The 13,354-nt window shown below is 38.4% G+C and overlaps 1 protein-coding gene across 2 annotated transcripts in view; it reads right to left on the reverse strand.

Moving 5' to 3' along the window:
• LOC146706380 (ras-specific guanine nucleotide-releasing factor RalGPS1-like) overlaps positions 1-13,354 on the reverse strand; it is an 86,506-nt gene that overhangs the window by 51,523 nt on the left and 21,629 nt on the right. For both annotated transcript variants that reach the window (XM_085464529.1, XM_085464528.1), the window contains 3 exons: positions 9,786-9,836; positions 5,143-5,226; positions 2,968-3,057 (listed from right to left, as the gene is read on the reverse strand). In XM_085464529.1, coding sequence (XP_085320655.1) covers positions 2,968-3,057; positions 5,143-5,226; positions 9,786-9,836 — 225 coding nt within the window. The remainder of the gene's footprint in view (positions 1-2,967; positions 3,058-5,142; positions 5,227-9,785; positions 9,837-13,354) is intronic.

Below are 13,354 nucleotides of genomic sequence, written 5' to 3' on the forward strand. Positions count from 1 at the left end.
CTCACACACAAACTGAGGGACCTTGAAAGTAGCCCTGACCCCCTTAATATACCCTTTGCATATCTTCCACATCTCAACCTCAATGACCCAGACGGGTAGAGAGGGCCTGGGCGGAGGGCAATTTAAACCGGGCAGCAACAGGGTTAATCATAAAGTCTATCTCAATCTGGACAATTTCTTTGACTCCGTACGGAGAGGAATGCCTTTTGCCAATAGCCAAACCATCTGGCTGTCCTGGCAGGATGGAGTCAAGGTTCGATGGCCAAAAGGTTGTTTTCCTCCTCGGTCCTTAGCAGTGTGGAGCAAGTAGCTCTCCAAAGGTAGCAGCATCTGCAGATGGGAACGGAGGTCTCACCTTTGATGGCTGGGCAGACAGACAGCTGATAACTGAGCAATGCTTGAAAGGGTAATAGGCCTGTAGCAGCAGAGGTCATGGAGTTGTGGACGTACTTTACCCATTTTTAGATGGGACTTCCATGTGAACTGGGGGCCCCAGTCAGAAATGATGTCATAAGGAATGCAGATAAGTCTAAAAATGTGGTGGGTGAGTTTTTCTGCAATTTCCAGAGCTGATAGGAGTTTAGGAAGAGCAGCAAAATGGACAGCTTTGGAGAACCAGTCTATGCTGAATCTAGGGCTAGGTGAGACCACGGATGACCAGGTGTGGGTAGGGGTTTCAGGAGTCTTACAGGTAGGGAAGTGGAAATTTTGTTTTGAGCACATCTGGGTTGGAACATATTCCTAGACATCCTTGGACAAGGATGGCCAGGATGGCAGGTGAATCTTGAAGTCTGGGCCCAATGAATTACTTTTAAACTGAACTCTTGTGGGAACATAGAGACTATTTGGGGGTCCTGTAGTGGGGTATGGCTCCCTCTTCTGGGCACTGACGATCTCAGACTTAATCTCCCAGGTTACGGAACCAGCATGAGGACAGAATCGTCTCATCCTCAGGTGAGCTGTTGGAAGTGGCAAATTGTCTAGACAAGGCGTCTGACAGTGGGCCAGTAGGTTATAGAAATATTAAAGCGGGTAGAGAGCTGACCCACCTGCCTTGATGGGAGTTTAATCTTTTTGCAGTTTACACATAGGCAATATTCTTGTGATCTGTCTAAACAATAAATATATGCTCTGAGCCCACAAGCCAATGCTTCCATTCCCCCAATGCCAACTTCATGGCCAGTAGGGGTGGGGGAAAAAAATCGATACTGTGTAGTATCGTGATATTTTGTTTGCTAATAATGTATCGATACAGGGACAGCAGAAATCGATATTTTGTTACAAAAAAAGTTTTTGTGGAGTGGAACATGCTCTGACTTCAGAGCATGTTGATCAACTCCTTTTTCTGAGCAAGAATCCTGACATTCCTTCACTGTCCAAATGTGTTTAACTTTTTTTTTGGCAGCAATAAACATGACAGTTTACTTATTTTAATTTAAGACATGTTTTATTTTAATTAAGTTTAAAACTTTTTTATTTAATGTAAAATTATATTTTGTTTTAATTTACTTTCAAATTCTTCAGTTGCTGAATGGGCTGCATAGTTTTCATAAATTGCATAGTTCAGAATAGCTATAATTGTACCAGATGGTTGCATTCAGTTAAGTTGGACTAGACTGTAATACAAACCGTTCAGTTTGTCAACAATAAAACTGACATGAGAGAAAGACTGAGTGTGAGACTTTGATATTAGATAAAATGAATATTGATAAAGTTTACCTTTATGTACAGAATCTGAATATCGCAAAATATTTTAAAAAATTGCAATAATATCGTATCGTGCGTTAAGTATTGTGATAATATCGTATCGTGGGATGTATGGTGATTCCCACCTCTAATGGCCAGCAACTCCCGATCATAGTTTTTCCTTTGCTGGAGTCAGACGATGGGAGAAAAAGGCACACGCATGCATCTTACAAGAATGTTGCTGTGAGAGAACAGCACCCACTGCAGAATCGCGCTGCGTTGTCTGGAAGTCTGGACTCCCATGTGACCTTACAAAGTCCAGGCTATCGAAAACGCGAATACGGACTCCCGTACTTGAGTATTTAGAAATGGTCTAAAAGTCTGCAGTCTATTAACTGACCTCAGCTAACAATGTTAGCTCAGTGTCAGGAATCCTTTATTAATAGTAATTAAAAAAATAAATAAATAAAAAAATCATACAGTAATAGTACATCAAAGATACTGAAGTTTTGCCCATCCCATTCTTCTTATGAAGCAGTGTTGGAATTTCCAAGTAAGAAATGCATTCCTGCCCGTGCAGTGCTGGCTCTGTTGTGCTGGCTCTGGGTCCATTGTGTAACTGACGCCACCAAAATTAACAGGACACTTACATTAGAGCCTCTTATTGTGTGTTTTGTTTGGGTTTCCAGCAGTCAGAATGAGAGAAACTGTATTAATCCCAGATGGAAATTGAGTAAAAAAAAAAAAAGTTAAAAAAAAAAAAAGAGCAGCGGGTCATACTCGAACTCAGGCTGGCCGCTCTCAGCCATGCGCCCAAGTGCGTTTAGCCTTTAGCCTAAATCGGAAAAGACTGCCGTGTATTCTATTTATTTCAATAAAGTAACTGTATTCTGATTACTGTCTATTTAAACGGTAACTGTAATGGAATACAGTTACTCATTTTGTACTTTAAATACATAACGCCAGTATATATATTCCTCCCCAACACTGTGTGGTAAGTCTATATAAGTACTAGTGGGAAATGGTGGTAATGATGAATATGGTAAATCAATAGTGTGTTGAGCAGGGGTAGGGATTAATAAGTGTGTATAAACTTCTTTCAACTCCATTTCAGACTTAATGATTGAGAGGTTATTACATGTCATTGACATATAGTGTATGTTGTTTGAGCACATATCTGTGTGAATGTGTATACATATGTGTGTGCACATGTGTATATGCAGCTGTGTATATGTTAAATAAAAGGTTGTCGTCATCATCTTCATCATCATCTGAACTCACCTTTGCTATCTTGACAAAGTGACTCAGTATCTCTGCTCGGATTTTCAGTGTCTGGGCAGTTAAGATTTCTCTCACCAGCCAAAAGCTCACCTAAAACACACAAATATAATTTGAAACACAGGCACATGCTCACACACACATACACACAAAACTTCTGAGGATTAAGTCTGTTTATTTAGGATTTTCATGATCCCACAGATTTTGAATGACTCATTAACACACACACACACACACACACACACACACACTCCAAATTGAAGACAGAAGACAACTAGTGATGTATAGTGTAGTACTGTAAAATACAATGAAACAACATGAAATTTCTAATATCAAAATGAAGATAATTTTATTTTTAGTCAGTTCTCATGTTGGAGTGTATATTTTTTAGATGATACTCTAATAAAAACTAAGAAAATAATTTTGTTAAATATAGGCATACTTTTCATTTTCAAGACCTATTTGCCCTGTCTTCCTACAATTTTGAGGCCTACTCCCCTGGAAGAATTTGAAAATTAAGAGCCAAAATATGCATATATATAACAAACGTACTTAACTAGTTATAACCAGAATAGTTACAATAATGTTTGAAAAAAAGTGCAGTGAAAGTTAGCTGGCTGACATTTTTAAATATAATACATCTTGATTTTAAAGAACCTTTAAAAAAAACCTTTTTAAAAACAAAAAATAAGAGCTCCAAGGGGAAAGAAAGACTCTAGCTTGTGAAAAGTCCATTTCAATAGTAATTACACCAGATCTACCAAGATTAGCAAATGGGGAATATAGAAGGTAAAGTGCTTACTTGACTGTGAAATGTAGTTATAGGTTTTAAATAAGAGAAAAAACAGCATTTATCTTCACCAGTAATGCATCATAGATTGAATCCATCAGTATTTTTCATACAAAAACAATGATGAAGATGAAATTTGTCATAATTGATAGAGTGCATCTTCCTGGTTTTAACCCTTTAAGACCTACCATAGAACTAAGTCCGCCAGAGCTTACTTTATATTTTTACATGTTGTAGTGCCATTTTTGGGAGCATTTCAAGTTGCTATACAGTACATCAATACAACTGTTATAGCCCAAATTTTAATAATATTTATGCATTAAATCCATAGTAACCACATAAATTGCAAAAAACTGCAATAAACTACAGAAAAATTTAAAATCGTTTTTGTTTTGTTTTTTACATATATTTCTAATTAGAGAAATTTAAGAAGTTTATCCCTCAAAACTTTAAATACAAAAAAGTTGCAAAAAATAGTTTACAACCACAGGAAATTTATTTTGAGTGTCTTCATAGTTTTATTTTTGAGATACACCAATTTTTATATACTGCAGAAAAAACGAAAAACAATCCTATAATGCAAATTTGCAAAGAAAATGTGCATCAAAATAAACTATTTAAAGCAGTGCAATTTGAGTTCTAAGCATCCCAGAAACTATTCAGAAAAGTCTAAAGTCAAACATGACTTTTAAAAACACCAGTATAGGCTTTTAAGGCCTACAAGTAAAAAACTACATTTTCTGCGAAAATGACATCACTTCCGGTTTCGGGCAGGAAATGGCAGACATGCGATCGTTTGCGTTGACGTCTATTTCAATGTAGGAAGTGTTACAAACAGCTGATTGGCTCGGCAAAGCGTGTTTCTGGAATATTATGTTTTTGTTCCTGCAAGCGCTTTTTATGCAATTTTTGCAAAGCTATATGTGGAAGGAAACTGTGACCTAGCACAAGCTGATGGCATGAGATGTAAGTACAACTCCTCCGGTTTCATATGCAAAAAAAATTATTGCGCTAGCTTACGTGGTTCCGGTTCTACAGGGATTTAAAAATAGATCAAAATGGAGCATGCCCGCTCCGACTGGCTTTAAAGGGTTAACTAATGACCTTTGAGCAGCATCAAGTTTTTTATTAACATCAAAGCCAAGAATGTTCACTATGAGCTTTATAGTTGAAAGAACTATAGTTTAAACTCCCTAGTTTCATTTTCATTTTTTAACTCCATATATTGAACTTAAAAATGCTCAAAAATATTGCGTTCAATGTAAAGCTAAAATAAAAGTGGGCCGTCAAGTCTGACACCTTAGTATTAATAGATTTGAACCTTGAATGTCCCTACCTGACCAGAAGACTAAAACAAATATGTGCTTTAGAAATCGTATGGGACAAACCTGGTTGAACCGACGTGTGAATGCAACCACATTGGGGGCTAAACTGTGTTTCTCCTTCCCACTCCATCCACAACTAGCCAGCTCCTGCAGAGTAGGAAAGAAGAAAAATTATTTCAGGAATCACCAATAGCACCTGGAGTGTGGTTGCTGACACTATATATATTTATGCATTTTACTAAACTGACAAGGAATGATCACACCACATTATTCGTGGTCAGCAACACTTGTGAAACTAGGAATATATGGGATTCCCCTGCTGCAAAATAACAAACTGCCATTTAGGGTGTTTTCACACAGGTTTAACTGAATTTTTCCCCATCAAACTTTGTTCAGGTGGTTATTGCTTTTTTATTGCTAGTCAGCCTCATACATCCGGTCCAGTTGGAGGCTTTGCTGCTGTGTTTGAAAACAGATCCTCATGTCATTCTATGAAAGTTAGACATTTTTCATTGTCTCAAATACAGTTGATTGAAGCAGGGAATAAGAATAATCTTCCCATTTTGTGCATTTGTATCATCTGCTTTTTCAAGGAGTTCAAGTGACACTCTAATCTTCCACTATGAAGCTGTCCAGATTAGTTATAGTTGATGCGATGACTCTGACCTCTTTACCAGGACCTTTATCAGTATCATGGATTGTTTTCATTTTACCCAATATGTGTCTGGCCCCACACATAGTAAAGGACAGATACTGGACCTTGTTTTTACTTTGGGTTTCAGAGTGGCATTTGTTCTCAGGAAGTTTTTACTTCATCCTTTCTTTTTAAGTTCTCTCTCCTTGTGTCTTCGTCTCCCGTTTGCCATGTAGTTAGCTCTCACATCCTAAATCTCTTTTCTGCAGTTAAATTATTCTGATTCTTTTAATTTATTTTTATATCCTTTTAATGATGTTGATCTCTCAACAAATTCATTATCATTATGTTTGCAATGACCCATGATGTTAACAGGCTTGTTGTAGAAGTTTTTTTTCCTTTTCTTTTTTTGTTACTCTGCAAGTCAACCATCTCTTTTTCTTGCTTACATTCCGAAAGAGGTCATTTCTGCTGGACCTTTCCACAAAGCTCCTCACCTCACCCTGTATTCCAATTCCACTCCACCCTTTATACACCCAATCAGTGAAGTGTCAAAGAACTTCTGCAGGTGGCATGTTTTACTCCTATACTGGAAATCTGCAATCCACATCAGTAAACAGGAATGGAGATACGACTGTCCTCTATGGTGCGCCAACATTACTAACCACCACGTCAGACAGGGTGCCCCTAGCTGCACCAACTGAGGCCTATCTGACTTATATATACAGCAATCCAGGAAACATTAGAAGTGGTGAAATCCATTCTGAGCTTCTTCTCACTCATCTTCTCACTATTCAGGTGAGAATGAGTATTCTGTAATAGGTAAATAACAGCATCATTCACCCCCACAAGAGGATGATAAGCAAACTGAAGAGATTCAAGATCATGTAAGCTAAGCCAGCCAAGAACCAGTCTCTCCAACACCTGCATGACATGTGACATCGTGATAAAGATTTATAAAGAAGGAATCGCTTTCTTTGGTACCGGCACAAAACAGGATGTCTAGCACTGGTACCTTTTTCTGTAAAAGACTCAAGTTGAAGAGTTGCTGCAGGATGCCAGGCAGCTGGGTAGCACATAAATTTAGGAGCTTTGGAATGATGCGATCATTCCTGAGCCTTGGCTTGGTCTAACCTTTCCAGCTGTCTTCTTACCTGGCCAACTGTCACAGTCGTGTTGAGAACTGTATAATGGGCTGAGGGCGTGTTAAGGCTGTATTTAGTGTTTAGGGTAAACAGGGATTCAAAAACTAAACCTGTTGAAAAACAGATTCATTTCACTGACTCTGTACGGGATGCCCCCCTGCTGCTATTAATCTTTTGGGTTTAGGCCAGTAACATTCCAAGTCAGCAGTAGGACAACTTCAACACTTGGACATGGATTGATCTACCCAATAGGCAGCTCAAACCCAATAGGCAGATCAAACCATTCCAGGTGTTTGCATAGAAGGTCATATTTAAATAAACTTTAATAGATTTCTAGTAAGTCTAAAATTAACTCACTGAAAGTACAAAGGATAAGTTATAGTATACACTATCAGTGAAAAATGTAGCAATTTTATTGAAAAGGTTAAAAGACAAAGTGAAAGTTACAATATTTCCATGTGATTGTTTTTTGATATATATATTCTTATTCTCATCATTCTCTTCATTTTTGTACAATAGGAGGAGACAAATCATCCATCTTTTATACAGCCATAGAATAGAATAGAATAGAATAGAATAGAATAGAATAGAATAGAATAGAATGTCTTTATTGTCACTATACAGTTGTACAATGAGATACATTGTACAGGGCAGTTTGTTATGCTTTGCAACTAAGGAAGCTGCTGCAACGGGCTCCCACTCTCAACGTGCCACTCACCAAGTATTCAGATTCATGTTTAATTAGATCTGGATATGTGGACAGATGTAGAGATTAACTGCTGGAAAGTCCTAAATGCTTTGCTCAAAGTATTTAAAACACAGATGAATCAACAGTTGCAACCTGAAATTTTTGCTTCGCTTCTCTCATGGCAGAGGCATGTGTGGAGACTTCTCTAAGTCTTGGATTTCATTAACCCCAGGCTTGTTTTTCAGGCTGTGTACTGCTCCGCTTGCACTGTGCCTCAATAGTTGTGCAGCCCATATACAAACAGTCAGCAATGGAGCCCAGTGATTTTAACATTCCAGCATTCCAAGGGAGCTTTTACTTTGACTTAACACTTTCTGTCACACATACACTCACTATGATGGATGCACTAGGGGCAATTTGGGGTCAGAGAATGTTTCTCCAAGCAAACTTTAGCATGTGAACTTGAGGAGCTCAGGACTAAACTAACATTTGATTGGTAGACTACCCACTGTACTACCTCAGCCACATGCAACTGAATAATTGAAAAATGAACAACGAATGACAACTACTTTGTTAAGAACCCCACCATATTCAGCTCAAGACCCAAATGCGTTATGGAAAAAGAAGGTGACCCAAGAGAAGCCTTTGTTGTCCAAAAATTACATCCATCCAAAACTACAGTTTACCAGAAAGCATAAAGACTGACCAGACTTTCTGTCAAAGATGGAATTGTCTGACCAATATAGTAGAGATAACTGGCACAAACCAAAGACAGATTTCAATGAAGAAGCAGATGCATGGTGGAGGAAGTGTTCTGCTTTTGCTGTGTTACAGATTGGGCAGTTTGTGGTTTCTAATTTCCATTTGAATTCTGTAACACTTCAAAAGCAGTGGTGCAAGATAATGTCGTCATCTGTCTGAAACTTGAAGTTGGAAGAGAAATAGATCCTAACCTAGCACTAGAAAATTTCTCCAAGGAATATATCAAAAAGAAGAATTTCAGGGTTATATAATAGCCTAATTAAAGCCCAGATTTGAAACAACAGATCTGAACCTGGAGGACTACAGTTCAACTAGTCAATACCAGAGACTGGTGATTAATTATGCAAAGAGCCTTCAAGAATGTATTTTTCCAAAGGGAGCAATACATTATGCAGCAATGACAAACTTATATATATTCAGTCCTTAATAACTTACTGCCATGTCAAAATCTATCAACAAATATCTTACAAATGCATAATATCTACAACAAAAAGCATATGCTTTGCTCCACACACTCATGGTAATCCTTTTGCATTTCAATCCGTCAACACAATATTAAAAAGCCAAGATAATGCAAATGTTATAAATTATTAAATTGAGGTAAATAAAACACAACAAAAACAACAGAAGTACATATGTGCTTTAGTTTGGTTAAAAAAGGAATGAATTGTTTGAACCTGATTCAAGTGACATTTGGGGGAAGCCTGAACACATGTTGGATGGGCTTTATTGTACACCTACCACTGACAGATGTGAAACCCATGGCTGCAAAGTCATAACTTTCTGACTGACATTTAGAGATAAAACTACTTGGGATGCCATTTTAGAAGAACAGATTTGTGTACAATTACGTAATTAGGGGATTTCATCCCGACCCAATTCCAAATCTCAATTTCTTTCCATTTCTCTCCCCGGTAATCCTCCTGGCACATAGCATCTGAAGACACTGATGCTTCGAGATTTTTCAGCCAGGAACAGTGAAAGGAAGTTTACAGACTAATGCAGGCTAAGCAGCATTTCCAAACATGGAGGACAATCCAGGTTCAGCTGACTGGAGCAGCTGTGAAGACCATCTTGAGCAGAAATACTTGTAATCAGTGAATGAGGAGGAGTAGCTCTCTGAGGGGAATCCTGCATTTTGGTTTTTCACCTTTTTTTTTAATGGTAGAGAAAGATGGCTTTCAATGAAGCGCAGTAAAGGTTTGTCTGGCCAAGAGTCACACCACTGAGTGCACTGTTATTGCCACTGTATAGGTGATACCATTTAGCAATCATAATCATATTGCCTAAGAACAGTGTTCATATTCCATGGGACTGTTATACATCTAAGCTCATAGAAATTAATCAGAAACTGCTTGAAGAATTCAGTAATAATCAACTATTAGGCTTATGACACTCCACAGTTGGCATTGAGAATGAAACTGTGAAATGATTTTAGAAGACTACCCACCACTTTAACATCACAAGCATTTCTTACCTCTGGTTGTATGGCTTTAAACACTGGTGCATCCATCAGGGTGATTTGACTCTGAAAGAAAAAAAAAAAGTTACATAGACATATACACACACACACACACCAAGTCCGATTAAAATTATATAATGGACATGGACATAATGTTTAGACTCTTGGCTTTCATTTGAGGGTATCCACATTCAACTGGATAAAGGGTTTAGGAGTTTCACCTCCTTAACATGTGCCACCCTCTTTTTAAAGAGACCAAAAGTAATTGCAAATAATTGAACATTAAAGGCTATTTTATGGGCAGGTATGGGCAATTCCTTTATTATGTCATTGCCAATTAAGCAGATAAAAGCCCTGTAATTGTTTTGAGGTGTGGTGCTTGCAGTTGATAGATTTGGAAGATTGTGCTGTGAATGGACAACGCGCTGTCAAAGGAGTTCTCCGTGCAGGTAAAACAAGCCATCCTTAAGCAGCGAAAACAGAAAAGAAAAAAAAAAACATCAGAGAAACTGCCACATCATTAGGAGTGGAAAAATCTACAGTTCTCAGTACATCCTGAGAAAGAAGGAAAGCACTGTTAAACTCAGCAATGCAAAAAGACGTCCTGGACGTCCACGGAAGACAGCAGCGGTGGATGATCGGAGAATCATTTCCATAATGAAGAGAGACCCCTTCAAAACAGCCAAGGAGGTAGACGAATCAATATACAAGTCTACCATAAAGAGAAGACTGCAGCTCATGATCCAAAGCATACCACATCAGAGGTAGTGTGACGGTTTGGACGTGCGTGGCTGCCAGTGGCACTGGGACACTACCATTTATTGATGATGTGACACAAAACAGAAGCAGCCGAACTAATTCTTAGTTTTTCAGGGAAATACTGTCTGCAGCAAAATGCAGTCAAATTGATTGGGTGGCATTTCCTGATACAGATGGATACTGACGCAAAACATACAGCCAAAGCAACCCAGGAGTTTATTAAAGCAAAGAAGTGGAATATTCTTAAATGGTCAAGTTAGTCACCTGATCTTAACACAACTGAGCATGCATTTTGAAGACTAAACTTCGGACAAAAAGGTCTACAAACAGGCGGAGCTTTAAAAAGGAGGAAACCCACCATCTGGTGATGTCCATGAGTTCAATACTTCATGCTGTCACTGGCAACAAATGGGTTTTCAACCAAGTATTAGAAATGAACATTTTATTTTCAGTTATCTAATTTGTCCAATTATTTTTGAGCACCTGAAATGAAGGAATTGTGTTAGAAAATGCTCTAGGTCATCACATTTTTATGCAGTCTTTTTGTTCAACCCACTGAATTAAAGCCGAAGGTCGGCAGTTTAACTGGAGTCGAAGATGTTTCATTTAAAATTCATTGTGGTAATTTAGAGAACCAAAATGAGGAAAAAAGTTGTCTCTGTCCAAATATTTATGGACCTAACTGTATAGCTAGTGCTACAGAAGAAGAATAGGCATAAAGAGAGTAACATTTCTACATGACAGTTTCTACAACATCTCTATCAGCTCAACAAATATCAGCAAAAACATGGACTGTTCGTGCGCAGTTTGTCACACAGTGTTTTGCTAACTAAAGGTCCAGCTGCTAAAGGTCCAGAGAGAGAGAAAAAAAATGAGTTAACTTCAGTGAGAGATGGAGAAACATAAGAAAAGACAGGAGAGAAGGGGAAGAAGAGAGGGTACATTTAAAGGTAAGGACTCCTCAGTGACACTTAACACATAAACTGCAGATTTAAAGATTACATGTAATGTTGCATTAAAATTCTGGGTACTTTTTTGCAGGATTAGCTTAGCTTTAATGTAGTGAATTCACATTGAAAAACTGTGTTGGACTGATACACAGTGGCTGTGATGGTCAGTGTTAGGTAGCAGAGATTAATTTACATTTAAACTGATGACGCTTAGATTCTTTCACTGAATTCACTCATTATGTTGTTATGTATGTTGTTGTATGCTGTTGGTGTAGGAAATGGAACTCAGCAGAGATAGCTGTCACACAGCTTCTTAGATCTTGTTGAATTCAGTTGTGAAAATTCACAAACAGCAACAGGTCAGCTGATAACAGCTTCTCTACTAAGAAAACCTATTGGAGCTCACAATATAAATTATTGTAAGCTGTTCATATTTTCTCCAAGCTGTGCCACTACAAAAGATCTTAGTCTTGCCCCACCTGCTAAATCTCACTGTAACCGTTCACTGTTTCTATTTCGTAGTGGAGGCAACAGAAGACATTTTTTTTGTTTTTATTCTTTTTTTTTATTCTGCTTTGAATAACAGATTCAAACTGAGTACATTCATTAGAATTAGAATTTAGATTCAAAAAACATTTGAATTCTCATGTACTAATATCATACTTATATATATATATATAAGTATATTAATAAAGCAGAATGTCCAGTTGTCTGTGCATAAAAACAGATTATACTTTTAACTTTCTTACTTTGAGTAGATTACAGAGACTGTACCTGTTCACTTTTACTTGAGGAAAGAGGTTAAATCAATGCTTCAACTTTAACTGGAGTATTTTTTTTAACACAGGTATTTCAGCTGCAGATGAGGGGTGATGCAGTGGGTTCAGGGCAGTGCTAGTTGGGGCTGATTGGTGCTGCTAGTAATAACTGTCTAGTCTTGCTTCTTTTATTTAATAGAATGCTGAGATAAGGCAAGCAAAGCTGCAGAGTGGAAGCAGTATCCTAGTCAAATGCCCAAACCAGCTCAAGTGGCACTTTTCGATGTGGAGGAGTAGTATCTCTACTTTGATCCTCTCTCTGATGGCTGAACCCCTCATCTCTAAAGGAGAAATAGGGTGAGGAGAAAGCTTACCGTTTCTATCCACAGCCCTGTTCGTTAGGTTACTACCAAAGCCTGTGACCACTGGTGAGAGTGTGAACATAGGTTGACCAATAACACGACAACTTCGCTTTTACGCTCCTGTCTCTCTTCTCCGTGGCGGACTAGGACTGGTGTAGCATGTGCATAACTGCAGCCTCAGCCCCAGTCCATCTCTCCCCTCACACATGAACAAGACTCCAAGCTACTTAAACTCCTCTACTTGGAACAGCAATGTCTCTGACCCAGAGTGGGCACTCCACTCCACCCTTTTCTGGCTGAAGACCATGGCCTCAGACTTTGAGTTTCTAATTCTCACACCAGCCACTTCACACTCTGCTGAGAACTGCTCCAGTGTAAGATAGAGACCACGACCTGATGAAACGAATAGGACTACATCATCTGCAAAAACAGAGATGAGATTCTGAGGTCACCAAGGCAGATGCTACACACCTAGATATTCTGTTTATAAAAATTATAAACAGAATTGATGAAAAAGGGCAACTCTGGTGGAGTTCAATACCCACTAGAAATGAGTTAGACTTATTGCCAGCAATGTGGACAAAGCTCTCACTGCAGCTGTACAGGGACCGAATGGCTCATAACAATCGGCCAAACACCGTATACTCCAGCACCACCCCCCACGGGATACCCTGAGGGATATGGTCGAATTCCTTTTACAAGTCTATAAAACACATGTAGGAACACACCATTCTTAAAGATTGGAACCACCACCT

This window comes from Copadichromis virginalis, linkage group LG7 (assembly GCF_057382275.1).
Source record: "Copadichromis virginalis isolate Kocher_CV1m ecotype Utaka linkage group LG7, C_Virginalis_male_GT1.1, whole genome shotgun sequence".
NCBI classification, from domain to species: Eukaryota; Metazoa; Chordata; class Actinopteri; order Cichliformes; family Cichlidae; genus Copadichromis; species Copadichromis virginalis.